The following is a 27,878-nucleotide window of genomic DNA, read 5'->3' on the forward strand; positions in this document are numbered from 1 at the left end:
AGAGATTCTCCATCCGCTCGTAGCAGCACCATCAGTCTCTGATGCTCGCCTCAGTGCCATTTATACTGGACTACCTCCTCCATCTTAAGCAACAGGCACTGGCCATGTCATTGATAAGGGTTCACTTGGCCGCCATCTCCGCCTTCCATCCAGGCGCAGACGGCTACTCAGTCTTTGCGAACCTGATGGTCAGCTGTTTCCTTAAAAGTCTCAACAGACTATACCCGTAAGTACAACAGCCTATCCCAGCTTGGGACCTTAATCTAGTCCTTTCCAGACTTACGGGTCCACCATTTGAGCCACTGGCGACATGCTCCCTGCTTTATCTCTCATACAAGGTGGCGTTTCTGGTGGCGATAACCTCAGCTAGGAGAGTGTCGGAGCTCAGGACCCTTACATCAGAGCCCCCTTACACTGTATTCCATAAGGATAAGGTTCAGCTCAGACCTCACCCAGCTTTTCTCCCTAAGGTTGTCTCCCAGTTTCACATCAACCAGGACATCTTCCTCCCAGTATTCTATCCTAAGCTGCATTTCAGCAGCAGGTAGCAGAGGCTTCACTCATTGGATGTCTGCAGGGCGCTAGCCTTCTATATCGAGAGAAGGAAGCTGTTCCGAAAGTCCGTCCAGTTATTCGTGGCGATGGCCAATAGAATGAAAGGCCTCCCTGTCTCATCGCAATGTATCTCGTCGTGGATCGTGTCATGCATTAGGGAGTGTTACAGCTTGGTGAAGGTGCCCGCTCTGCCAATCACCGCACACTCCACCAGAGCTCAGGCCTCCTCAGCAGCATTCCTGGCACAGGTCCCCACACAGGAAATCTGCAGGGCAGCAACGTGGTCCTCCATACACACTTTCACCACCACTATGCGATGACTCAACAGGCCAGAGACGACACGGCCTTCGGAAGAGCTGTGCTCCAATCAGTGGATGGCTCCAACCCCACCTCCTGAACTTTAGCTTGTGAGTCACCTGATTGGAATGGACATGAACAAGCACTCGAAGAAGAAAAAACGGTTACTCACCTTCTCGTAACTGGTGTTCTTCGAGATGTGGTATTCATGTCCATTCCAATACCCACCCTCCTACCCCTCTGTCGGCGCAGCTGGCAAGAAGGAACTGTGGAGATGGGGGGTCGGCGGGGCCCAATATTGGGTGCCATGAAGATGCAACTCCAGGGGGCGCCCAGGCCAACTCTACGGACACTGCTAAGAGAAAAATCTTCCGGCTGGCGTGCACGCGGCGCACACACACCTGATTGGAATGGACATGAACAACACATCTTGAAGAACAACAATTACAAGAAGGTGAGTAACCATTTTTTGTGGGGAACAATCCTGTACTGACTTCTAAATTAGGTGAATGGACTAATTGTGATCAAAGAAGTCTTTTCCATCTCTGATTTCTGTGCAAATGGGTTAGGAATATAGAACTGAAGTCTTGGACTATTAAGAGAATCTGGAAACTGAAGCCTAATTTAAAAGTGCCTTTAAAAGAAAGGGGTGGTTGAAACATAAAAGCAGTGTAGGAGAGGACATGAATTGAATCTCCCCCCTCATTACTTCCAACTGCACTAATTGTTTAAAAGCATTTCTGGATTGGAAATCAGTAGGTGATACCCTCCTCTAAGTTGTCAAGGTTTAGGGAATTTGCCATGCTCCACATGTGAAAGAAGGGGAGTCTCATGCATTATTCAAACCACATGAACCTTTTATTCAGTCTGTCTCATGCATTTTATAATGAGATGAAATAGAAATCTTACTCTCTGTCTTAGACAACAGAATCCGAAGCAGTGTGTCCAGATTGAGATGGCAGGATAAAAGAGTGAAGCACAGGTAGGCAGATCAGAGGAAGGCAGTGAGGGATGAGAGAGGGAGGAGATGTCATAAAATAAAATGGGGGGGGGGGGAGAGAATGGAAGCCAGGAAGAAGAATCAGAATGGGAAAAGTCACAATTGCTTATTATAAACAGATTTTTGATTTCCCCAACTCTCCAATCCCAGTGACAACTCAGGAATAGAAAGCTCCAGTCAAACACTACATCCCAAAGGCAGCTGTTCCAGTCCTTACATTTTTCCAGCAGAAGGTGCTGTAGAAAGCTTACAGCTACTCCAGTTCCAGTCTCTACATCTGTATTTTCACAAATAAAAAAGGTGTGTTTTTTACAAATTATCTATCTCTGATGTAAAAGACACCTTTTTTACTGGTGAAGACGCAGTCTAGAGATGCAGTAAGTAATGGTGAAGTATTGCTGTCTGAGGAGAGTTCACAAATCTACCAGTCCCGGTTTCTCCATACTAGATAAACTTTAGGGTATGCTAAGGGAATTATGAATTGGGGGAACGTTAACCTGCTTTAGGTTTAACGTCTTCCAGGGCTGTTCTGCAAGAGCTGGTTAGTTTATTGCTCTGAGACTGTAGATTTTCACTCACCTCTTTTTCAATAAGGCACTAAAATCCAGCTCTGCACCATCTTCATGTCCCTCTGCACTATATAGTAACAGAAAAATATAATAGTGTCACAAGGAGATGGGGAATGAATTGGCCAGAATTTTCTCATAAGCATAAGATGTATCATTGGAAGGGAAGTAGGAGACTCTAGAATGTTCATTGGTATTGCAGCCATTTTCTTTTAGAAATCTGGAGATTTTCTCTCTTCCTATTTGTTGGCCTTTATATAGATTTAAGAAGTGCACTTACTGAGCCTGAATTTCTCCTGCTCGGCTTACAGAGGAAATCATACACTGTGACTAATTTAGTGGCAAATACTAATCTAGAATATAGTTGTAATCCCCCTTTTCCTGAATTAAAAGAAAAGATTTCATGCATATAATCAGTAGACCAATAAACACATTTCCCACATGCCCCAGGAAATTTTTGGAGCATTGCAGGGATCTTCCTTTAGAATTATAAGTGCTTTCTGGGGACTATAGATGTGGGGATGTGGAAACTGTTTTATGAGTTGGGACAGCATTAAAACAACAATATCTTATGTATTTTTTTTAATATGGCCCTCAAGTGACATCCTGTGTTGCATACATTATTGCTTTAAGAACACAGGAATTGCCATTATTGAATCAGACTTTTGGTCCATGTTGCCCATTATTCTGTCTCCAATATTTGCCAGCACTGATTGCTTAAGAGGAAGTAATCTTGCTGAATGCCAGTAGACACTAGGCCAGAGAAACTTAAGGTGTCAGGAGCAAATGCAAGAAACCGCCTCAACAGATTGAAACTTAGTAAACAATTCTGTTGATAAAGAGGGAATAGAATCCATCTCCCACCTTCGGAGTTGCATTGACACTGCAAGGTTAATTGGAGTTAACAGCAGTAAAAACTTATTTTAGTCAGATCTGATTCTTAACATGCATTGGGGAAAGATCTTTTGATTATAAAAGTGCCATTTTTACATAGTTGCTTTCAGAATAGAACAACACTCCAAGGGTTAATTTTCCCTATGTGGTGCCTAGACACTCTAGTATGTTGATGGGTGTATTGATTGATAAGAACAACTTGAATGGCAGAGGGCTTTAGTCATAGATAAAGTCACTAATGTTAAGCCAGATTTCAAAATAGCTCAAGGCTAGATTTTCAAATGGTCAGCATCCACAATTCAGGTAGATTTTTCTAAAGAATTGAGCATCTAGCAGCCCCTATTCTGACACTTATGACCAGATTTTTCTGAAGATCCCAGCACCCAACATGTTAAGCTCTTTGAAAATCCTGGCTACCTATTTTGAAAAACTGGCCACTTTTTTCTGGTGCCTAAATGGGAGCTGAGCTTTGTGGGTGCTGAGCTCTTCTGAAACTTCTTTAACTTCTGAAACGCAATGAAAGAGTTATACATTTGTGAAATAGGACATCTGAAAGCACTAGGAACAGAGGGGGATGGGATAGCACACCGGTATATTTTCATATCCAAGTGAGAATTTGTGTGGGAACAGTGAGGGAGGTGTAATCAGGATGTGTGTCTGATAGAAGGGCAGGCATGTATTCAGTTTGAGATTTTTCAGAGTCACAATTCTAAGAGGGTGCCATATGTCCAGCATGTACCCTTCCTGTAAATGAATCTCTCTCACTGAAGCATCAAAGTTCTCTACTCGTCTCATTGCTTTATGCTTGTCTCACATGATCATTGTTTTTGTTTTCTAGTCACGAATAAAAGCGAAGTATATTTATTTATTTATTTATTTATTGTAATGAATTCAGATGTTCAAATTTAAATCTGCAGCAAGTTCTGATTCTCTTTACTGGTGAGAGAGAGAGAGAGTTCATTGAGGCGTGGGTCTGACTGCTGGCAGAAACCTGGGCTACCTGTGACAGGCTGCAGGCATCCGTCTTCCTCCTCCCACCAGGCTCCTGAGTGAGAGTCACAAAAACAGCACTTTAGATTTATGCACTTCAGTTTAATCTCTGCTGCCTTCTCATAGAACAACCTAAGATCCTCAAACTCCAAGCTCCACTGGCAAGTATGGAGTAGTTTTAGAAGTGCTCTGTCCCAAAGGAGCCTTTTCCATTCCAAAGGGAGAATTACTACTGCCTAGTCCATGCAGCTGCATGGTGGGGTCAGACATTCTAACCCTTCTGTACATTCACAGCTTGTCGTAAGGAATGTCTTGAGTCATCTACAAGTTTTTGCTTGGCTGTCCAAATACCTCCCTTCAGTTTCATAGAGACAAATGAATCCTAAATATCCTGCCAATCAAATGGGCAGGGCGATCTTGGGCCTTCCTTGAGTTATAGTCAAACTCTGCAAAAAGGTGTTGTGTAATGCAGTGTCTCTGTGTCTTGCGTTCTGCTGGACAGTAAAGGCAGTAAATGAAAATCTGGTGCAGTCCCTTCACAGAGACTTCCTAATACAGTCTAGTAAAGGAGGAAGGAATCTTCAGTCTTCAGCTCTGACTCACAGATGGAGCAAAGATAAATATGGTTATTTGTTTTGTGACAGGGGTTTTGATGGGAAGGAGTTATGCTTCCTCCATGCTGACCTAAAAGTCCCTGAATCCAAAAGATTTGTTATGATTTTACACCCACATTGCACTCACTAGCACTAGATTTGTTGCTTTCGTTATCCTGCTAGCAGGAAGAGGAACTGTTGAATGCTAAATAAAGGACAACAAAGGCTTGGCCATGTAGAGTTATGTTCAAGTGGAATCAGCCGGTATCACAGCAGGACTGACCAGCTGCACACATGGATTCCATAATTACTGTTTAGTTAAAGTCTGCAAGACTTTTCTTGGTTCCTTGTGATAGAGTTGAGTGTAAAAGGCAGATCTCATATAATAATAACTTGTGGAAAAGCACAAGCAACTGACTGTGCTGGATTTTCTCCTGTACTAGGAAAATTGGTTCAGGTGAAATAAGTGCTGGAGTGATAAATTTCACTGTAGCTGCTATTGGGAGCACAGTAAATATCATGTTAAAATTCTTTAAGGGATAGCACATATTGCCCTGGTGGACTGTACTTGTTACAGCTGAGGGCTGTTGGAGTGTTTTTTATTGATAACTTAGGGAAAAAACACTGATTTACACACAAGATAAATGAATTTTCAGTAATGAATATAGTTGCAAGTTACTTCCTAAACTTTACCAAAAATCGGTAACAGCTCTTTCAATTTAACCAATAGCGGTCAGGGCAGCTGTATTAAGAGTTCCTAGGTCAATTGAGAATTTATTGCAGATCTGGGAAGAGTGGCCTTTCTCAAAACCTATGCAATGCCCTGGGGCTAGGGTTGCCAACTTTCTAATTACAGAAAACTAAACACTCTTGCCCTGCCCCTTCTCCAAGGCCGCAGCTCACTCTATTTCCCCTCCCTCAGTCACTCGCTCTCCCCCATCCTTGCTCACTCATTCATTTTCACCAAGCTGGGGCAGGGGTTTGGGGTGTGGGAAAGGGTGAGGGCTCTGGGGTGGGGCTGGGGATGAGGGGTTTGGGGTGAGGGAAGAGGCTCCAGGCTGGGACTGAGGAGTTTGGAGTGTGGGAGGGGGTTCTGAGCTGGGGCATGGGAGGGGGTTTGGGGTGCAGGCTCCAGGCACAACTGACCTCAAGCGGCTCCTGGGAAGTGGCAACATGTCCCTCCAGCTCCTAGGCAGAGGGGTGACCAAGGGGCTCAGCACGCTGACGCAGACGTCACTCCCACAGCTCCCATTGGCTGCGAACTGCAGCCAGTGGGAGCTGCGGAGCCAGCGCTTGGGGCAGCGCCTGCGGGTGGGGGCAGCGCGCGGAGCTAGCCGCTTCCCGAGAGCTGGGCACGGAGCCTGCCTGCCCCGTGGGCGCTGCGCCCAACCAGACTTCTGGCGGCCTGGACTCCTGGCAACCCTACCTGTGGCTCTTAATAGTCTAGGAGGTGTGTATATATACCTGACCATTCACACATACATTCAAAATCTCATTGATTGCACTTCAATCGGGTAATAAAATTACAAAACATTACAGTATGGTTATATTTAATTTTATTAATCAGCTATATACTGTTTAAAGTGTTTATGTCCAAACTCTTGATCCCTGTCTAGTGCAAGAGTGTCTTAAGACACAAGTGGATCCTCAGGCTCACCTAAACCATTTTGGAAAGCATTGCTTGGTCCAAGCCATACAGCCTGGGAACAACATAGGATCATTAGCTCCCCTGTTGATTTGTACCTGAAATGCTCTTTTCACACTGTAGAAAAAATTAGCGCAATTCTTAGAAAAACTATGTTCATTATCTGTGAAATAATTGAAGATTGGGATTGTTGTTGCATAGTAAGGAGCCAACCTCTTTTAGATGATGTCTAGGAGTCAAGGGTGGCATTTTAGCCTTAGAAACACTTGCACTATAGACTTACATATATCTTTGTAATAATAGCTATTTGTACAACAGTTTTCCTCATACATGATCTTGTCTAGGAAGGTAATGAATTCCAGATGGAAGCACAAGCTTCCTACTCACGTTCGTCGGAAGGCAGTGCGGATATCCATGTCTCCTGTTGCTGGTGCTTCTGATGTGGCATACAACAGAAAAGGAGGGTGAGGAAAACAGTTGAGTGTTCTTGAAAAAGAGACAGCACCACTGCAAAAGTTTTTCCTTTCAAGCTATTTTTGTTTCAAAGATCTTATATTTTAACTATGATTAATCACTTAGTGAATGGTGGCCATGATTAGTGCAAGTAACTGTCTGGGGTTCTATCTCAAGCTTCACATTAATTTGTAGTTTGACAGTGGGAAAGTCACATTGTCTTCTGTAAAATCTGGTCTGAATATTGACATCATGAATGCACTGAAATCCTCAGTTGAAAGGAGCTAGAGAAGGTCCAAATGGTAATATTACCATTAATGAACTATAATCGATCTGTAGAGGCAGAAGATAAATTCCCTTGATTAACAGAAGCATGGAGAGGTTTCCAGCTGGGAAGCTGCTTATAAAATGTTTGATTAATCTCCAATTTAAACCAGCTTCTGCTGGCATAGCCTAGGATGGAGAGCCTCCAGTGACTGAAAGTCAACCTATGCCCTATACCAGGGGTCGGCAACCTACGGCACGCGTGCCAAACACGGCACGCGAGCCGATTTTGAGTCGCACGCAGCTCCCTGCCGCGGTCCCGACCCCCAGCCCCACTCAGTCCCCCCGCCCACTGCTCACCCCTGCGGGGGCAGGAGGCAGAAGCTTGGTTCTGCGGCAGCCAAGCTTCCCCCCTACCTCTCTTCTTCCCCCTCCTTTCCTTCCCCTCCTCCTCTCCGTCCCTGTGCCAATCAGCTGATGGTCCTAGCGAGGGAAGGGGAAGAGCGGCAGCGTGCACACAGCTCCGTAGGGGACGCAGAGAAAGGTAGGGACGGAGCCTGGGGGAAGGGAGTGGAACAGGGCATATCCCTTCCAGCCCCCTGCCCTGAGCCTCTCAGGGCAGGGGGCTGGGAGCACCCCCACGAGCCGAGCACCCCAGCCTTCTGCCCTGCACCCCCCACCCCTCTGCCCTGAACCCCCTCACCCCAACACACACCCATCCCTCTGCCCTGCACACCCACAGCCCCATCCCTGTGCCCTGAACCCCCCCACACTCAGCCTTCTGCCCTGCACCCCCCATACCCCCAGCTGTCTGCCCTGAACCCCGCCCCCACACCGCAACACACACCCAGCCTTCTGCCCTGCATCCCCCCAGCCCTCTACCCTGATCTCTGAAACCCCCCCACACCCCAGCCTTCTGCCTTGAACCCCCTCCCCCAGCCCTCTGCCTTGACCCCTGAAACACCACCCCCAGGTCTGGGGTCCCGGCCGCAGGCCCTGATCAGCCCTCTGCCGGCCTAGGTGAACAGAACCCCAGCCTGGCAGTGAGCTGAGCAGGCTGGTGGTATAAGATCAGCATTTTAATTTAATTTTAAATGACGCTTCTTAAACATTTTGAAAACCTTGTTTACTTTACATACAATAGTTTAGTTATATAATATAGACTTATAGAAAGAGACCTTCTAAAAACGTTAAAATGCATTACCGACACGCGAAACCTTAAATTAGAGTGAATAAATGAAGACTCGGCACACCACTTCTGAAAGGTTGCAGACCCCTGCCCTATACCTGCGGTGACAGGAAGAAGCCCAGTGAGAGCAGGGCCCCCTAGTGAAGTGGGGTTGGAGCACCCACCCGGAAAAACAAAAGTCAGTGCCTGTGCTGTGAGGCTCCTATGGAGCCCCAGGCTCAAATTAAAACTACCACTCCTCAACACAACCCCTGAGGAAGGAGAGTGGTGCAAATACTGCACCAGCAAGGGTGAATCATGCTCCCACTGTCTTAGCCAAATCCCTGGTGACCTATTCTACACCGGAGGTAAATAGATGGTTAAATGTATTTCCCTTTTTATCACTGGTAAGTTTTTACAATACAGCTGTCCTCAGGCACACGAGAGCAACTGTTTAGAGTAAATCCCTTGCTAAAACTAGTCAACTATGCTTGTTGCAATTTTATACTGCCAGAAACTCCTGCAGTGCTTGAATTTGGCAGGAGGAAAGGAAGTAATGTGTTAGCTTTCTGAACTTTTCCAAGATTTTTTTCCTTTTCTTTTTCTTTTCAAATGTCCATGTTCAAATACAGAGCCTTTGGCAACCTAGGACTGGAGTTAATTCTCAGACTTTTATTTTTAAATTTTACTGAATTAGTGCTCATGGAAGTGTGGGCCTGAAGTCTGGATAAAGCCAAGAATAATATAGGCTAATTCTCCTTTTGCTTACTTAGGGTTACCATACGTCCGGATTTCCCCGGACATGTCCGACTTTTTGGTACTCAAATCCCCGTCCGGGGGGAATTGCCAAAAGCCGGACATGTCCGGGGAAATAGGGAGGCAGCATAAGCCAGGGTCCGCCTGGCCCCAGCACGACCCGCAGGGTCCGCAGCGCAGCCCAGCCGCATTGTAGCGAGCTCGGGCGGGAGAAGGGGGGGCACAGCCGCAGAAGGCAGCGAAGGGGCCACTGCTGCCCCCGGAGGCCGGGCGGACCGCGCGCCCCAGCCGAGCCCGCAGGACCACGGGGAGGCCGGGCCCAGCCAACGGCTCAGGCTTCCCTCACGGGCGGGGACTCCCCGGCCACTGGGGGACCCTTCCTGCAGCCCCATCACCCTGCGTGGCAGGAAGGAAGCTGCAGCGCGGGGCAGGGAGTGCGGCGTGTGCCGGGGCTGCAGGGACCCGCGCTGCCCCGGTCGCCGCTGAGCATCCGAAGCCCCCGCCAGGCAAAGGCTGCCGGGGGAGCTGGGCAGGCAGGGGGGTGCAGAGGCTGCAGGGTGAGGAGGAGCAGGGCAGGCAGGGGCATAGAGGCTGCAGGGGCAGGGGGGCACAGGGGCAGGGCAGATGGGGGCGCAGAGGCTGCAGGGGCGGAGGGGTGCAGGGTGAGTGGGGAGCAGGGGGCACACGGTCTGCAGGGCGAGGAGGAGCAGGGCAGGCAGGGGCATAGAGGCGGCAGGGGGGCGCAGGGGAAGGGCAGGTGGGGGGCGCAGAGGCTGCAGGGGCGGGGGGGGATGCAGGGGATGCAGGGCCAGTGGGGAGCAGGGGGCACAGAGGCTGCAGGAGGGGGGGGGTGCAGGGGCTGCAGGGCGAGTGGGGAGCAGGGAAGCACTTAGCAACCCCCAACCAAGATCAGAGCGGGAGGGAGGAGGGGGAATGTGGGGTGCTCAGAGGAGGGGGCAGAGTTGGGGCAGGGACTTTGGGGAAAGGGGTGGAATGAGGGTGGGGAAGGGGTGGAGTTGGGCGGGGCCGGGGCCGGGAAAGGGGCGGAGTTGGGGTGGGGCTGGGGGCAGGACCAGGGCCCCGTGGAGTGTCCTCTTTTTTAAATGTTTGAATATGATAACCCTAGCTTACTTCATGTTGTTGTTTCAGTGCATCTCAATTCTGGCTTGAATTACATACTACTTTTCTTTCTAGAGGCCATCTCCCTCCCCCATAGCCCTGCCAATGCATCTCAGTCCACATCTGTTGCACTCCTGCTATTCTAGTTTTGGGCCTACATATAGCTCTGCCAGTTCCTCTCAAACCTGACCTACACTCTCTTCTGGTGGCCACTGTTTATTGGGGAGAGAGGTTACTCTGTACACAGGGAGGACAGAGTGAGGATAAGATAGAGCTTAACTTAGCACAGGGGTGAAAGTAACATTAAACTCTTTCTGGTGCAGGGTCCTGGCTCTGGGCCCCTGGAAGGGGCGGGGCTGGGGGTCAGCCTCCCCCAGCCAGCCCATCCAAGCTGCCTGGCCCGTGCTGCCCGTTGCTCCGGCAGCGATTTAAAGGGCCTGGGGCTCCGGTTGCTGCCACAGTAGCGGCGGCCGGGAGCCCCAGGGCCTTTTAAATCGCCGGCCCCGGGGCAGCTGCCCCTTTTGCACCCACCCCCCTGTTGGCAGCCCTGGGGGTGGGGGTGGGGAAGGAGCAATGACATTAAAGCATTGCCATGGCAGCGCTTTAAGCAGGGTCCTTTGCCGCGGTAGCGCTTTAACGTCAGCTGCGTACGGGCTGGTACCGGCGGCCGCTTTTTACCAGTATGCTGTACCGGCCCACTTTCACCCCTGACTTAGCAACACATTTCTGTAATGTTGAAAACATATAATCTTACCATGGACAATCAGGCTGAAGTTACAGCTATCGAATTTGTCCTTTGTAGACACCTCACATCTATACCCCCCTGCATAAGTCATTTTCGCTTGGATAATGTGCATTTCATAGATGTAAACCTAAAAAATAGATCAGCCCACAGAGCAAGGAAGTTAGAAAATAAAAGGGTAAAAAATGCATAGAAACAAATGTAGCACACCAGAACATTAACAGTGATAGACAAAGGCTGGAATTCGTTAAAAACCCCACTTTGTTCCCTGTATGTGCAACTCTCTATCTGACTTGTGGCTGGGTGAGGAGTTGTCATAAAGGTAAAATTTCTCTAATCCACTTTGAACACTTCAAGGACATTATCTGCAGAGGTTTTCCAGGGGATAGGATGTTGATAGCAGCAAATCGTACTGTTGTACTAGTCTGTGATTGCATACATACAGACACCACACTCATCAGGTAAAGTAGCTGCATGCTTGTGGCCAAGGGGAACAGGTCCTCCATCTCCAAAAAATATAGGCCTCTATATACAGCTAATAGAGCAGTTCCATAAATTCAGCCTTCAGAAGGATTGGTGTTACTGATGGGCAAATCTATCATATTCCATCCAGTTGAGGGAAGTGGAGATGCATACACATAGCAAGTATGTCACAAACCATAACACTAGCGTGATCCCTACAGGGAGAGAGAGTGACGCACTACAGGCTTCTTTTTGTTCCAGGTGTCTGTCTGTTTCTGGACTAGAGAATTCATGTTATAGACTCATTTATGGTGGGAATGGATTTTTGTTGAGCAATTTATGATAATTTACCCACTGTAATAAAGCAGTCAATTTCAGCGCCAATGTATGAGTGGCTAGTGTCTCTGAATATTCCTGCAAGGATAATTATACAATAAGATCATGGAAAATTGCCATACTAGATGAGTCCAGTGGTCCATCTAACTCAGGATACTATCTCTGACAGTGACCAATACCAGCTGCCTGAGAGTCAGGTGGAAGGAACCCTGCAGTAGGCCGTTACAGATTAACCTGCTGCAATGAGATGTTCAGCCCACACCACCCCTGAAGGGTTTAAAGTGGCTCAGAAGGGGCTAATTTACTGGAAGGCTGCACCTGGAGGAGACTGAGGCTTGATTGACAAGCACTAATTGAAGATGTGGCCCATCTAGACAGGAGTAGGTGCGGCTTGTATAAAGCTGGGAGTGGAGAGCAGAAGAGGGCTGCACTGTGAAAGTCTGTAGTCACTCTCTGGGCCTAGTGAGGAGAGAAGAATGAAACCTGCGGGTAAGAGAGAGAAAACAGAAGCCCTGGGATCCTGACCCTTAGGGAAGTGGTTTACCCAAAGGGGTAGTGGAGAAGAAAGCCTGTAGATGGCAAAGTAGGAAGAAGCCCAGGGAAACATCAGCAGGCAAGGTCTGCGCTGTTTGTAGGGTCCCTTGGCTGGAACCTGGAGTAGCAGGTGGGCCTGGGTTCCCCCACTGGGAAAGTGGCACAGTATTGAATGGGACGACAGCCTAGAATGGCACTTGGACACCTAGTCCAGTGAAACTTTTCTGGAAGGGGAAAACTGTATAATGACCTGGCTGGAGGGCCAAGCCACAAAGCGGAAGCACTGCGACTCCTAGAGAGGAAGAGTGGCTGTGATGTGAGCAAGTGACAAGGAGAGAGCACCCTGAGTTCAGAGAGTGAGAGACACCATGGAGTGAGTGAGTGACAGAAAGGTGTGTCAGTCCAGGCAGAGCTAATTCCCCAGATGCAGCCACATGCGGTTGCCCCAGCAGTGAGTTGAACCCTGTTACGTGTGCCCACAAGGAGCATTTATTTCTAACACAAATTAGTTAGAGGTTGGCTTACACTCTGAAGAATTAAAGTTTAGATGCTTTCCAAACTTCTTTTTAAAATCCTTACTATTGTCATGTTGGATGTTCTTGTTATTCAAATTGTTAAACTGACTTATCATAATTATGTGGGTTTTTTACACATTTCTTTGTTTTCTCCGGCTGCATGCATTCCTATTCCGTATTCACTGCTGAGTGAGTGTTCCTGTCCTCTTTCTGGTATGCCTTTGTGTATTCATACAATTACCAAACTTCCACTCAGACTCTTCTCCAAACTGAACATATGCTGAACCTTTCCTCAAATATCTTTGTTCTCCAAATCTATTATTATTTATCATGGAACCGAGGAGTGATAGTATCTACCTTGAGCCTCTATTTTTGTCTAGATCCTCTGACTATAGATCTGTATCCATAATTAGAATACGGTACTGTGTGCCATTTTGGGCACCTTAGTACCAAAATATGTCACAACCAGGGAAGAGGTCTTTTCCCCCAGAACAAAGGTTAGTGGCTAGGAGAGAGAGACTGGGAGCTCTGCTTTGCTGGCTGTACCTTGTTGTTTCGGTCATAGCTGTCATGCAGCTGAAGATGTTTCCCCACTTTGCTTCCCAGGTCCATCCACTTTCCCTTGAACCATTTCACTGATGGTTTCTTCAGCATGCTGGCACCTGCCACTTTGCAAGTGAATGTGATGTTTCCACCTTGAAAGGGAGACAGGTTAAGATAAGGCTGTGAGTGATGTTTAGTATTCTGTTAGATCATTGCTATTGTACTATATATAGAGAGACAAAGGTAGTAGCTTAGCAGCTTACAAAAATCAAGTCTTTTACTCACCGACAGTCACTTCTCCATCCTGAGGCCGTGTCACAAAGAGACCAACAGGGTCCAGAGGCAGCTCTGGCTGAGCCTCAGGAGCTGGAGCTGGAACTGAAACAAATATCTGGATTTATTAACTCTGTCCATTTCAGCCTCTAATCTATACAGTGAATCCTTTACATCATTTCAATGTTTCCCTCAATATTCTTCTCCACTCAGATATTTCCTATTTCTTCCATAGCTCCTTATTCCCACTTGGCTGGGGCTTATCACTTGTCTTCTTCCTCCTGGTCCTGTTTTCCCCCACCATCAATGTTGGGATCCCTTGTCCCTATTCTTTCTTTCAGTGGGTCAAGTAGGGCAGTGGTTCTCAACCAGGGGTACGCAGAGGTCTTCAATGGGGGGGGTACATCAACTCATTTAGCTATTTGCCTAGTTTTACAACAAGCTACATAAAAAGCAGTAGCAAAGTCAGTACAAACTAAAATTTTATACAACCATGATTGATTAGCGATCCCTCAAGGATGATCTCTACCATTGTCTACCACACAGATAATGACTAGTTTATACTGCTCTGTATACCATACACTGAAATGTAAATACAATATTTATATTCCAATTGATTTATAATAATATGGTAAGAATGAGAAAGTAAGCAATTTTTCAATAATAGTTGCTGTGACACTTTTGTATTTTTATGTCTGATTTTGTAAGCAAATAGTTTTTAAATTAGGTGAAACTTGGGGGTACACAAGACAAATCAGACTCCTGCAAGGGGTACAATAGTCTGGAAAGGTTGAGAGCCACTGGATTAGGGTTAGTCCTAGCATTTTTTTTAAACCTTCGGAACTCTTGCTGCATTCTGCTGGTTGTGTCTCTGCTGGTGTAGGTGACTCTGAGACCATTGGGGTACAAACAGCTTCAGTAGGAAGAACTGCCTCAGACTTTTCTGAAATGGAATGGAAAGCAAGGTTACAGAAAGCCATGTATTTCTGGGATATACGAGAGTTGTGCAGAGGAGCATCTCTTCAGTGAGCCTTAGGAAATGCACAAGAAATTGGCTATTGTCTTGTAGAGCTTGGAAGGTGCACTGCCTTGGAAGGTACCAGCCTTATGAGGTTTCTAACCAGATAAAAATAGCTTACCTTTGCCAAGCTTTGAGCTGGGGTGGCTAAGAACCCTCTTCTCTCTCTCTCTCTCTCTCTCTCTCTCTCAACGGAGATGTTTGACTTTTTAAATGCCATAATTTTGACATATCAAATTTTAGATGTTTTGAAGAATTTTTCTACCTTTTGGCTTCTGTGATGTACATAGAAACAGCAGTGATGAAAAAGTAACTTTTTTATTTATGAACTTTTAAAAACAATTTGCTGATGTGTGAGATTCAGGCACCAGAGGGCAGATAAAAATAAACCTCACATTTATTATTATTAAAATCTCATTTTTATGGGCCCAGCTCATGATTTCTGAATGCTTGACTTTGCAATTCTGAATAAGCTAAAGTGGTTTAGGAGATACCATACCTGGCTCTTTGACCTTGAGGTCAAATTTGACCTTGGAACTCCCTGCAATTACAGCATATGTCGCATCATCCTCTCTTCCAATGTTATTGATAGTGAGTGAATGCTTGTTCCCCTCAGCCTTGATGATATACTTCTCGTTTTCAAACATTTCTGCTCCAGCTCGCTGCCATTTTACCTTGATGCCAGTCTTTTCAGTCTCTGCTTCAAACACAGCTGTGTTTCCTTCCACTACCTCTGTTGTCTTTGGCTTCTTGGTGAAAGCAGAAGCTAAAAAGAGAGAGGGTTCACCTGTTTGTTTTCTTGTAGGCAGACTTTGTGTCTACAACAGCTTTTGTCTGCCTTCCCTCCCCCACAATCTACCTCCCATCTGCCTCTGCAAGATGTGAATATAACAGTTTCCACAACTGTGGAATGGTCAGACCAATTTAACAGGACTTTGCAAAGACTTAGCTTTAGATCTCAGTTAATTGATTCTGTATCTGTAATTGAGGTGTGAAATCTCCATATTGTCATGAAATAATACATAATGGATTGAAAACTGTTCCCAAACTAAGGACCCTGCTTAAGTCGGAAACACTACCTGTCTTCCTGTACCTCTATTCAAACCAATATTTCTACAGTTGTGATTTTCTAATTCTTCCCCTTGGGTGTGATGGCATGTATCATGATGATGCAGTACATACACATAAAGCTGTCTCCTTGAGTTTCCCATGCAGTTTTTTTTAGATACAGGATTCACGTTCACATCCTGTCCTAATTGTTGCCTTAATTTGTGTTAAACAGATACTGCATTGCAGGGTAGCTTAATTTCATTGAGTGACGCGATTCCTGTATATATAGTGGTTAGTGGGGGTGAAAAGCACTATGGGTAAAATTTTCACAAATGCCTAAGCTCTTAGCCACTTCTGAGAATTTTGCACTGTCAGTGTAAGTGATTATTATTCTAACTGACTGCTTTGGTGTGAAATAATGCCATAATACTGTGCGGTGAGGAGAGCTGAGTGAGACCTCTTTGATCTCCTTCAGGTACATCTACCCAGTGAGCAGCAACGAGTCTCAGAGTTCGGATTGACAGTCTTGGGCTCACGGGACTCATGCTGCAGCGCTAAAAATAGTTGTGATGATTTTGCAGGTCAGGCTAGGCTATGAAGCCTAGGGAAAGGCTTCAGAGTCTGAGCACCAGCCTGAGCTGCAATGTCTACACAGTTCTTTTTTGTGCCATAGTGTGAGCTCAAGTCTGTTGACCCGGGCTTTGAGACTTGCTGCCACTTGCTGTATAGACAAACCTATAGAGGGCACACCAATGGTCCAAATAATCAGTGAGGTATAGTTTTATTTTTTCAAATTACACGAGCCTAGAACTCTGGTTAGTGGTGTGGTTTTTTTTTTCCAAATTGAAATAAATAAAAGTAAATAGTTCCATGTAGACGGATTTAAACATCAATTAATTTAAGAATTTGTTTTCATGCTAACATTTTGACGAACAAATATTTAAGTAGCAACTTTTTTCAGCCTTAAATTTCTCTCCTAAAATTTGATTTACTGTTGCTTACTCTCTGGAGATTATTCTTTGGTTACCTGTACAAACATCAGTCATTTAAAAAAAAAATTAGGAATGTAAGTGTGACGGATTGGGTCACAGAAACCCCCTTGGGACTGCCACCTGGTGTTCTGGGACTACCTCTGAGCCCGTTTTCCCTGCCAGCGTGAGACTCCAGTACCTTGCCTTGTTTGATGCATGCCTGTTGCAAACACAGATCCAAGTCTGAACCACGTCCCCCACAAGCTGCAGGCTTAACTGAAAACAGCTTAAGAAGTGCCCCTGTCTCCAGCAATCAGATGTCCAGCTCCTAATGGAGTCCAAACCCCAAATAAATCCATGTATAAAGCGTATACAAGGTAAACTCATAAATTGTTCATCCTCTATAACACTGATTGAGAGAGATGCACATTTGTTTGCCCCCCACCCCCAAGTATTAATACATACTCTGGGTTAATTAATAAGTAAAAAGTGATTTTATTAAATACAAAAAGTAGGATTTAAGTGGTTCCAAGTAATAACAGACAGAACAAAGTAAACTACCAAGCAAAATAAATCAAAAACACACAAGTCTAAGCCTAATACAGAAAAAACTAAATGCAGGTAAATCTCACCCTCAGAGATGTTCCAACAAGCTTCTTTGACAGACTAGCCTCCTTCTAGTCTGGGCCCAATCCTTTCCCCTGGTACAGTCTTTGTTCCAGCTTAGGTGGTAGCTAGGGGATTTCTCATGACTGCTGCCCCATTTGTTCTGTTCCACCCCCTTATATAGCTTTTGCACAATGCAGGAATCATTTGTCCCTCTCTGGGTTCCCACCCCTCCTTCTAAATGGAAAAGCCCCAGGTTAAAGATGGATTCCAGTTCAGGTGACATGATCACATGTCACTGTAAGACTTCATTACCCGCTTGCCAGCACATAGGTATACAGGAAGACTTACAAGTAAACAGAGTCATTACAACTGTGACAGATTCAGACCGGAGGAATATAAGAGAGTGGTGGAAGGTAGGTATATCAGCCTTCAGAATGAGCAGGTCCCTGTTCCCTGGATAGCCAAACAAAGGCTACTCCAGGCCAATTAAGACACCTGATGCCAATTTGCCAATTAAGGCCGTTAGGCTAATGGAGACAGCTGGAACCAATCAAGGTCCCACTTATAGTGTTTAAAAGCTCTCCTTCCAGTGCCCTCGAGGGAGCTGAGTTGAAAGGAGCTGGAGGAGAGGAAGCATTGCTGAATCCTGAGGTAAGGGTGAAGCTAGGAAAAGGGGACCATGGCGGAAGTGGCCCAGGGAATCAAAGCAGCGTCAGTGGTGAAGAGAAAGCCGCCAACAGCTGCTACCATTAGGGTCCCTGTGATGGAACCCAGAGTAGGGGGTGGGCCTGGGTTTCTCCCCCCCCCATACTCTACAGAAATCCCCTGGAGAAGGGAAGCAGGACTTGGTCCAGGCAGGAGGCCGAACTGTGCCTACTGAGCTCTTCGAAGCAACAGAGACTGTTGGGTATTCTCCCTTCCCATCTCCCATATTGGCCGGTGATGAAAGTAACTCAATAGGCTGTGACTCGTGCCACTACACTGAGAAAGGGAGGTCACATTGGGGCCTTATCAAGTTTCTGAGGCCACTGAATCTGCCCAGAAGCACAGGACTAGGGTGACCAGACAGCAAATGTGAAAAATCGGGACGGGGTGGGGGTAATAGGAGCCTATATAAGAAAAAGACCCAAAAATCGGGACTGTCCCTACAAAATCGGGACATCTGGTCACCCTATGCGGGACCTACCAATACAGGCTTGGAACTTTGTCACACAACCAATTGTCCTGGTTAATGGGAGCCATCAAGATTCCAAGCCACCATTAATGGCCCACACTTTGCATAATTACAATAGGACCTCAGAGTTATATTTCATATTTCTAGTTTCAAATAGAAGAATGATACATTTATACAAATAGGATGACCACTCAGTAGATTATAAGCTTTGTAATGATACCTTACAAGAGACATTTTGCATGAAGCATATTCTAATTACATTATATTCACATTCATTAGCATATTTTCATAACATCATATGGAGTGCACCGTCACAGTAAGAATTTCTGTACTGTAATAAACCAACACCATCTAGTTCAGTATCTATTCCTACTGCCATATCAGAAGACAAATGGTATATTTATTCAGTATATCACCTCTTGTTGTAGCAGAATAAACCAGTGGTTCATTTAGTCTTGCTATCTTTTCTTTGATAGTGGCCAATGCTCAAGACTTCTCCAGCAGGATAAAACCACCCTAAAGTTGGGCCTTATAATTTTATCCCACCTATCTGCATTCAAATGTCTAATCTGTTATTGAAAGTTACTAAAATATTTGCCTACATAATACTCTGACACACTTTCTGCTAATTAATAACATGCTGTATCAAAAGTTTCCTTTACATGCCCCCTTATTTAAATTGGTGCTTTCCTCAGTGCTGAGAATTCAAGTAATAGTAAAGTGACTAAAATGAACAAGTGTAAGGGCAGATTATTCATTTTGGTTGATGTGCATACTTGATGGGCATGTCTGGAGCATGTACCATCTCCTGACTTGCCTCACTGAGGTGACTTCAGCTCATTGGCATCCTGTCTCCTTATTTGGAAATGTGGAGTTTTATTGTGATTCAGAGTTATTACTTTGTGTTCAGATTAGGGCACTAGTCAAATCTCTTGTCATTTGTTAATCTCCACAAAATGTACACGTATTTAAGAATATCGGCTATCAAGATTCTTGTTCCTACTTTGAATATTTTTTTTGTAAATCATTGTAGCACCTTTTTGTTGACTTTCCCCATTCATTGATCATGTGTTCATAATCAATTATAAATTCCATTGCCTATTTAATTTATTTCCACTTCTGCAAATTTCATGTCTCTCTTTTTTTGTTTTGTTTTGTGTCTTTGTTTTTGTTTGTTTGTTTGTTTTTTTTGCTCCGGCAGCTACCTTCACTTCCAAATACACCTCAGTAAATCTGAGAACTAGCTTTAAACTTTTGATTCCACTTTTTAAATATGAGTGAACTGAAGTGTGAAATACTCTAAAATGTTTAGGTCATATTCATGCTTCACCATGCACTCTACTTCTTATAGCTGATCTATTGCTAGTAATACTATCTGTCCATTGTGCACCATCTAGATAGGTCTGCCAGGTTTTCTGCTGGCATACCTCATTTGACTTCAATGGAGTTACACCAGCAAAGAATTTGACCCATGCCCTTTGTTTAGTTATAATACTTTGCACTTCTATAGCACCTCCCCTTCCTCCCTCCTTGAAAGCAACTGCAAACAATCGTTTCACGCCCTTTTTTTCCTGGGTTATCCGTGCAGACACCATAGCACGGCAAGCATGGAGCCCGCTCACCTGCACACTGCTTTTGTGAGCATTGTAAACACCTCACGTATTATCCTGCAGTATGTGCAGAGCCTAGCTAGGAGCCGCCAGCACAAGAACACAGACGTTCCTGAAAGCATGGGATGTGGCAGTTGAGATATCATGGTGGCATTGGGGCATGTGGATACAGTGGAACGCCGATTCTGGGCCCGGCAAACAAGCACAGACTGGTGGGACCGCATAGTGTTGCAGGTATGGGATGATTCCCAGTGGCTGCAAAACTTTCACATGCGTAAGGGCACTTCCATGGAACTTTAGTGAGTTGCTTTCCCCTGCCCTGAAGCGCAGGAATACCAAGATGAGACCTGCCCTGACAGTTGAGAAGTGAGTGGTGATAGCCCTGTGGAAGCTTGCAAAGCCTGACTGCTACCAGTCAGTCGGTAATCAATTCGGAATGTGCAAATCTACCGTGGGGGTTGCAGTGATCCAAGTAGCCAAGGCAATCAATAACGTTCTGCTAACAAGCATAGTGACTCTTGGAAATGTGCAGGTCATAATGGATGGCTTTGCTGCAATGGGGTTCCCTAACTGTGGTGAGGAGATATGTGGAATGCATATCCCTATCTTGGCACTGGACCACCTTGCCAAAGAGTACATAAACGACAAGGGGTACTTCTCAATGGTGTTGCAAGCACTGGTGGATCACAAGGGCCGTTTCACCGACATCAAAGTGGGCTGGTCGGGAAAGGTGCATGACACTCGCATCTTTCAGAACTCTAGGCTGTTCGAAAAGCTGCAAGAAGGGACTTTCTTCCCAGATCAGAAAATTACCTTTGGGGATGTTGAAATGCCAATAATTATCCTTGGGGACCCAGCCTATCTCTTGCTCCCATGGCTCATGAAGCCATACACAGGCAGCCTGGACAGCAGTAAGGAGCAGTTCAACTATAGGCTGAGCAAGTGCTGAATGGTGGTAGAATGTGCCTTTGGATGTTTAAAAAGGCGCTGGGGCTGTTTGTTGAGTAGGTCAGACCTCAGCAAAAGCAATATTCCCATTGTTATTGCTGCTTGCTGTGTGCTCCATAATATCTGTGGGAGTAAGGGAGAGACGTTTATGGCGGGGTGGGAGGTTGAGGTAAATCACCTAGCGACCAATTTTGAACAGCCAGACACCAGGGCAATAAAAAGAGCACACCGAGGCCCACTGCGCATCAGAGAGCCTTTGAAAAACAGTTTCATGACTGACCAGGCGACGGTGTGACAGTTGTGTGTGTTTGTCCTTGATGCAAAGCCACCCCCTTTGGTGAATGTACTTCCCTGTAAGCCAATCCCCCTCTCCCCCTTTGACCACAGCTGGCACAGGAAATAAAGTCACTATTGTTCTGAATCCATTCGTTCTTAAAAAAAACTTGAGATCACTGACAATGCTGACTAGTAAAAAGTAGCCTGGGTGGGGTGGGGGAGGAGGGAAGGACAAGGTCACATTGCTTATTGTAGCCACACTACAAATCAAAGCTGTTTGAATGACAGCCTGTTGTTGCTTGAGCCATCCCCTGGAGTTGAGTGGCTGGGTGCCCAGAGCCTCCCCCACCCCCGCGTTCTTGGGCGTCTGGGTGAAGAGGATATGGAACTTGGTGAGGAGGGCAGGCGGTTACACAATGGATGCAGCAGGGTTCTGAACTCTAGTTGCCTTTCCTGCAGCTCCACCAGATGCCTCATCATGTCCGTTTGCTCCCCTATTAGCCTAAGCATCTCCTCCTGCGTGTTCCGATCACGCTCACTGTATGCTTTCCTGGCCTCTGCCATCGAATGCCTCCATGCATTCAGCTGTGCCCTCTCAGTGCGGGAGGACTGCATGAGCTCTGAAAACGTCATCGCGAGTGCATTTTTTTTCGCTTTCTAATCTGCGATAACCTCAGGAATGGAGTTGATACGGGGAGCATAGAAACATTTGCAGTTGCAGGGGGTGGTAAAGGGAGAGTAGAATTTAAGAAGATACATTTCTGAGAACAAAAGGGAGACTCACAGTGAATCAAGCAATTCACAGTAGACAGCACATGTGTTTTAGGTACAAGGTCGTATTTTGCCTTTTATATTGAGTGCCTGCTGGTATGGTGACCATCACACACAGCTGGGCAACAGAATTTGGTTTCCAGGCAGCCATGGTAAGCCAAAGGCTACACAGGGTTGGCTTCTTCCACGTTCATAACATGTGAGAATGGTTTTAAACTGCAGCACCCTCCTTTCCCGTGGCAACCAATGCCGATTGGGTTTGCCGTTTAAAAGGAGGGGCTGCGGTTGCAGTTTAAAATGAGGGACTGCGGTTTTGGGGTGGATGTGCAGCACGCCCCTCCCCCTCCCTCCATGTGGCTTTTCTCCGGGATGATCCCTCTTAGCCAAGCGCAAACAGCCCAGCATGACCGGGGTCTAATGGGTCAGGGATCACCAAACAGTGGGTATTACTGTTCCCTTACAAAAATTCCCCTATTTCAACCAGGTTACCATGAACATCACTCTCCTGAGGCTGACACAGAAAGTTAAAGACCAAATGTTGCCTGAATACGACCAAAACCCGGGACCGTTCATTGCCATGCTTTGTGCTGCAATGATTCCAGACTACTTGCTATTGGCTTGGTGTGGTAAAGTGTCCTACCATGGAGGACGAAATAAGGCAGCCCTCCCCAGAAACCTTCTGCAAAGGCTTTCAGAGTACCTCCAGGAGAACTTAATGGAGATGTCCCTGGAGGATTCCCTATCCATCCCCAGACACATTAACAGACTTTTCCAGTAGCTGTACTGGCCACAGATGCATCCCAATTGTTCAGGGCAAATCAAACACTAAACACAATTGCTTTTAACCCCTGTAGTGTAGTTACAAATCTGCACTCACTAGAAGTGCCTTCTCCGCCTTCAGGGACCGGGAACAATTTGCCCTGGGAGGGTATTTGCTCCAGGGTGAGGAAAAGGCCCTGGCTGCAGGGGAGAATGGATTCTCTGCTTGCCTGCTGCGCATTCTCCTCCTCCTCTTCCTCATCCACAAAATCCTCTTCTATGTTGTGTGAGGCTGCCACCTTGCAGGTGTCCACGGACAGTGGTGGGGCAGTGGTAAGGTCCCCCCTTAGAATGGCATGCAGCTGATCATAGAAGTAGCATGTCTGGGGCTCTAACCTGGAGCGACCATTTGCCTCCTTTGTCTTTTGGTAGGCTTGCCTGAGCTCCTTAATTTTCACACAGCATTGCTGTGCGTCCATGTTGTAGCCTCTCTCCACCATGCCCTGTGCAATTTTGGCATATATATCAGCATTTCATCTGCTGGATCGGAGTTCTGCCTGTACAGATTCTTCTCCCCATACAGCAATCAAATCCAGTGTCTCCCATTTGCTCCATGCTGGAGCTCCTTTACAATTCTGGGACTGCATGGTCACCTCTTCTGCTGAGTTCGCCACGCTGACCAAACAGGAAATGAACTTGAAAAATTCCCGGTGCTTTTTCTGTGTACCTGGCTAGTGCATCGGAGTTGAAAGTGCTGTCCAGAGCGGTGACATTGGAGCACTCTGGGATACCATTGAATTTCACAGAGCTGCGTCTACAGTACCCCAAATTCGACCCAGGAAGGTTGATTTTAGCGCTACTCCCCTCATCGCGGAGGATTTCAGCAGTCGATTTTAAGAACCCTTTAGGTCAACGGAACGGGGTTGGTTGTGTAGACGCATTCCTTATAAAATCGACCTAACACGGCTAAATTTGACCTAACCTTGCAGTGTAGACCAGGCCTTAGACATATTTTTGTAAAAGTTCCATCATTATCACTCATCCCATTAGCCACAGGAGAATTCATAAATATATTAATTACTTAACACTGTGGCTTGTAAAGGTTTCAACCTACAAGTAGCAACATTTCAGGACATGCATCCCTGACAGGAGCTCTCTGATCGATTGCAGACACTGCAAGAGGATTATGTTTCTTACATTTACATTAGACAACTCAATAAAAATAAATTGCTAGCCAGAACTATATTCACACTGATAACTTCTTCTCCATCACATCAATCTCTTGTTTCCTTTCTTAGCACTAAATACACATGTAAGGGTTTATGAGCAACTCTGTCTCTGAACCTTCCTGCTAAAGACCTTTAAGGTCAATGGAAATATTCCCACTGAAGAAAAATGGGAGTTGGATTCACCTGAGAAACTGGATTTGCAAAACTACTTTCCTGAGGCTGGATGCTCCTATGTAAAGAAGATTCAGGTAAGATTCAGAAATTTCAGGTTCCCTATCCAGCTCCTGGGAAGCAGCGACCTCTAGCTCCACGTGCTGCCTCCGTTCTGCCCCAAGCCCTGGTTCTGCAGCTCCTATTGGCTGAGAGCCATGGCCAATGGGAGCTGCAGGGGCGGTGCCTGCGGGCGGAGGCAGCACGTGGAGCTAGGAGCTGAGGGAGGGGAGTTCCTGTCACTCTTCCAGGGAGCTCCCCCCAGGTAAGCGCCGCCCCCAATCCCAAGCCCTGAGCCCTCCCACACCCAAACTCCTGCTGGTGGGAGGGGGCCCGAGACTGCCCCAGCAGCAGCCAGTGCAACTGGCCCAGGGGCTGCACGAGCTGCTCAGGCGGCTCCTGGGCCAGCAGCACGGGCTGCTGCAGAAGTCACGGAATCGTGACAAACATGGAGCCTTAATAATAGATAATACTTAGTCCTGCCATGAGTGCAGGGAACTGGACTAGATGACCTCTCGAGGTCCCTTCCAGTTCTATGATTCTATGAAACTTTTGAAAGAACAACCATAATGTTTTGTTCAGAGTTATGAACAACCTCCAAACCTCCATTCCCGAGGTGTTCGTAACTGAGGTTCTACTGCACCTTAATATTTCCCCCTACTGTCTGCACACACCCACACACCCCAGTACACCTATTGATTCTATTCTCTTCTGCACACAATCCTATTAGCCTAATCCATCTCCCTGCCAGCTCAAAACATCCTTAGCCCCCATCAGCTCAACTTTCTCACCCCCATCCCTCACCCACACTTAAGCTGAGAATCCTTCTTCTGCCTACTCTCAACCACTTGACACATCAAAACCAGGGGACTGGACTAGATGACCTATCAAGGTCCCTGCCAGTCTTACATTTCTATGGTTCTCAACACTGAAGTCTCTCCTATCGGACACTCCCATGCTCACAATATGCCTCTCCCATACCATCCCTCACCAGGGCAGACCTGCCAAATGACATGCATTTGTGTGACATTCATAAACACAAGCTGCCTCTGAGGCATTCGTGCAACTCTGACCTCATCACACATTCAGGAGGGTTTGGGCTATACTTCAGGCTGGCTGCCACCAGGAGCCACTGTAGCACCTGCTGAAGAAGCAGCTAGGTGGCCTCTGACACCTCTTCTAGCCCCTCTCTACCCCCTGTCAGCTCTCCGCCACATGGAGCAGCAGAGAGGCAAGGAGGCAGCCTCATTACCCCCACAGGCAGGGGCAGGGAGGCACTACAGGAGGAGGGAAAGGGGGAAACAGGAGCTATTGAAGATGATGCATGACAGGTGCTGCTGAAGGGGATAGAGATGACAAGCTGTTGTGGGGGACAAGGTAGAGGCAGGGGGCTGATAAAAGGAAACAAACTAAATACCACCATTCTGTACCAACCTTCTCAGCAACTGCAACCCCATCATACTTCCCTGGTCATGTCTGGCTCCCTACAAGCCTTCCGCCTCATCTCTTTTGAGAAGAGCAAAGAATAAGGTCCTTTCTGCCCATTGCCTTTTCCCACTGGTCAGGGATTATCCTATGAGAGAAATGTGATGCCACTCCAGTATCCTTCATCAGCACTAAATCCATACAGATGCCAAAACTGATGTTCATGGCTATATCCAAATTAATTCCAATTATGCAAATTAGCCAGTTAAAAATTGTATGAAATGTCACACATAGAGGTGTGTACTATTTTGCTCAAAATCCCACTCCAAAAGAGCGAGGAAGCAAGGAGCCTGTGATCTGAAATAGCCCCACAAAAGATGTGCTGTGACTCCTCCCTTTCCTGCTTCCAGTCTATTTGCTGCAGGAGCAAGGGTCCTGTAGTGGCAACCAGCTGTACTGTATACTCCAGGGGCTCCAGCCCCATCAGGAGTCCCCCAGTAGCTGGAGATGGGACTGTATGGCATCACAATGCTATACAGTTATTGGTGGGTATTAGCTCTATTAGCTCCTGATGACCAGCTGCCCCCGGTCAGAGTTCCAGAGCCAGGCTGCAGAGTTTGGTTTCAAGAGTACTTTAGGGAATGGCAGGATAACTTTGTTAGGATGCTGAGAAAATATGAAGCACGTAATGAGGTAGCAGGACAAATTTCTCTAGAAGTAAATTATTTAAGCACTAATAAATCATTTCTTTCATCATTTTTTGCCCCTGACAAGTCATGAGTTTAGGATTCTGTGGGTATGTCTACATTGCACTAAAAGACCCATGGCTGGCCCATGTCAGGTGACTCGGGCTTGCAGGGGATTTGGGCTGCGGGGTTATAAAATTGCAGTGTACTTGCTCTGTCTCGGACTAGAGCCTGGGCTCTGCGACCCCATGCAGGGGGAGGGTCCTGAGCCAGGCTCCATCCTGAGTCCATACATCTACACTGCAATATTGTAGCCCCACGAGCCTGAGCCAGCTGACCCAGGCTAGCCATGGGTGTTTTATTGCAGTGTAGACATACCTTGTGTTTCTTCTGCAAGAAGACCAATTCCTGTTTGCTTCAAATGTTGATGGGTGTTCTCCATTCTTGCCAGGAAAGTATCTCTTTAATCATAAAGAGATATTATATATGAAAAAAATTGTAAAATTTGGGTGCAATTTAAGTTGTCACCTATATTCTGTGAATAATTTGGCACAAGTATTAAGGGGAAAAACCATACCCTACAACTACTGGATTTTTAAGTAATGTACAGAAGAGCATGTACAGAGAGCTGGCTGTATTTTAAAGAATCCTTATTGAGGTTGCAGGAACAAACCATCCCGATGTATAGTAAGAATAATAAATATGGCAGGCGATCAGCTTGGCTTAACAGTGAAATCCTTGCTGATCTTAAACACAAAAAAGAAGCTTACAAGAAGTGGAAGATTGGACAAATGACCAAGGAGGAGTATGAAAATATTGCTCAGGCATGCAGGAGTGAAATCAGGAAGGCCAAATCACACTTGGAGTTGCAGCTAGCAAGAGATGTTAAGAGTAACAAGAAGGGTTTCTTCAGGTATGTTAGCAACAAGAAGAAAGTCAAGGAAAGTGTGGCCCCTTACTGAATGAGGGAGGCAACCTAGTGACAGAGGATGTGGAAAAAGCTAATGTACTCAATGCTTTTTTTGCCTCTGACTTTATGAACAAGGTCAGCTCCCAGACTACTGCACTAGGCAGCACAGCATGGGGAGGAGGTGACCAGCTCTCTGTGGAGATAGAAGTGGTTCAGGACTATTATGATTCTATGAATGTTCCAATGTGTAGTGCAGAAGAGGCATAGCCCACACAGAAGAGATTTTAAACTTGATGGGGGATTTTTTGTTTATTTTTAGATTCCTTCTTCACCCCTGGAGTTGTAAATTCTTACTCAATGAGGCCCCTCCCCCACTATGCTGTTGATGTCATGTCATCACCAAGCCCTGTTAGATAAAAGAGGTCAGCCTATGAAAGAAAGGGAGTGTGGTAGGGTTTGTACCACACACAGGCTGTGAAAGGGGTAACCTGGGCCTGAGAGGCCAATTAACATAATAGGCTGCCCTC

General features: G+C 46.3%; 1 protein-coding gene across 3 annotated transcripts in view; it reads right to left on the minus strand.

Annotated features, from left to right (window-relative positions):
• Window positions 1–15,469, minus strand: part of MYBPC3 (myosin binding protein C, cardiac) — a 106,464-nt gene extending 90,995 nt beyond the window's left edge. For all 3 annotated transcript variants that reach the window (XM_029911506.1, XM_029911504.1, XM_029911505.1), the window contains exons 1-9: window positions 15,223–15,469; window positions 14,541–14,648; window positions 13,718–13,810; window positions 13,436–13,584; window positions 11,055–11,172; window positions 6,928–6,976; window positions 4,313–4,357; window positions 2,432–2,488; window positions 1,762–1,764 (exon numbers count right to left, since the gene is read on the minus strand). In XM_029911506.1, coding sequence (XP_029767366.1) covers window positions 1,762–1,764; window positions 2,432–2,488; window positions 4,313–4,357; window positions 6,928–6,976; window positions 11,055–11,172; window positions 13,436–13,584; window positions 13,718–13,810; window positions 14,541–14,648; window positions 15,223–15,370 — 770 coding nt within the window. In that variant the 5' untranslated portion in view covers window positions 15,371–15,469. The remainder of the gene's footprint in view (window positions 1–1,761; window positions 1,765–2,431; window positions 2,489–4,312; window positions 4,358–6,927; window positions 6,977–11,054; window positions 11,173–13,435; window positions 13,585–13,717; window positions 13,811–14,540; window positions 14,649–15,222) is intronic.
• Between the last annotated feature and the right edge of the window lie 12,409 nt (window positions 15,470–27,878).

The sequence above is a fragment of the Terrapene carolina genome, unplaced genomic scaffold (genome assembly GCF_002925995.2).
Source record: "Terrapene carolina triunguis isolate 2854851 unplaced genomic scaffold, T_m_triunguis-2.0 Scaffold96, whole genome shotgun sequence".
Taxonomy (NCBI): domain Eukaryota; kingdom Metazoa; phylum Chordata; order Testudines; family Emydidae; genus Terrapene; species Terrapene triunguis.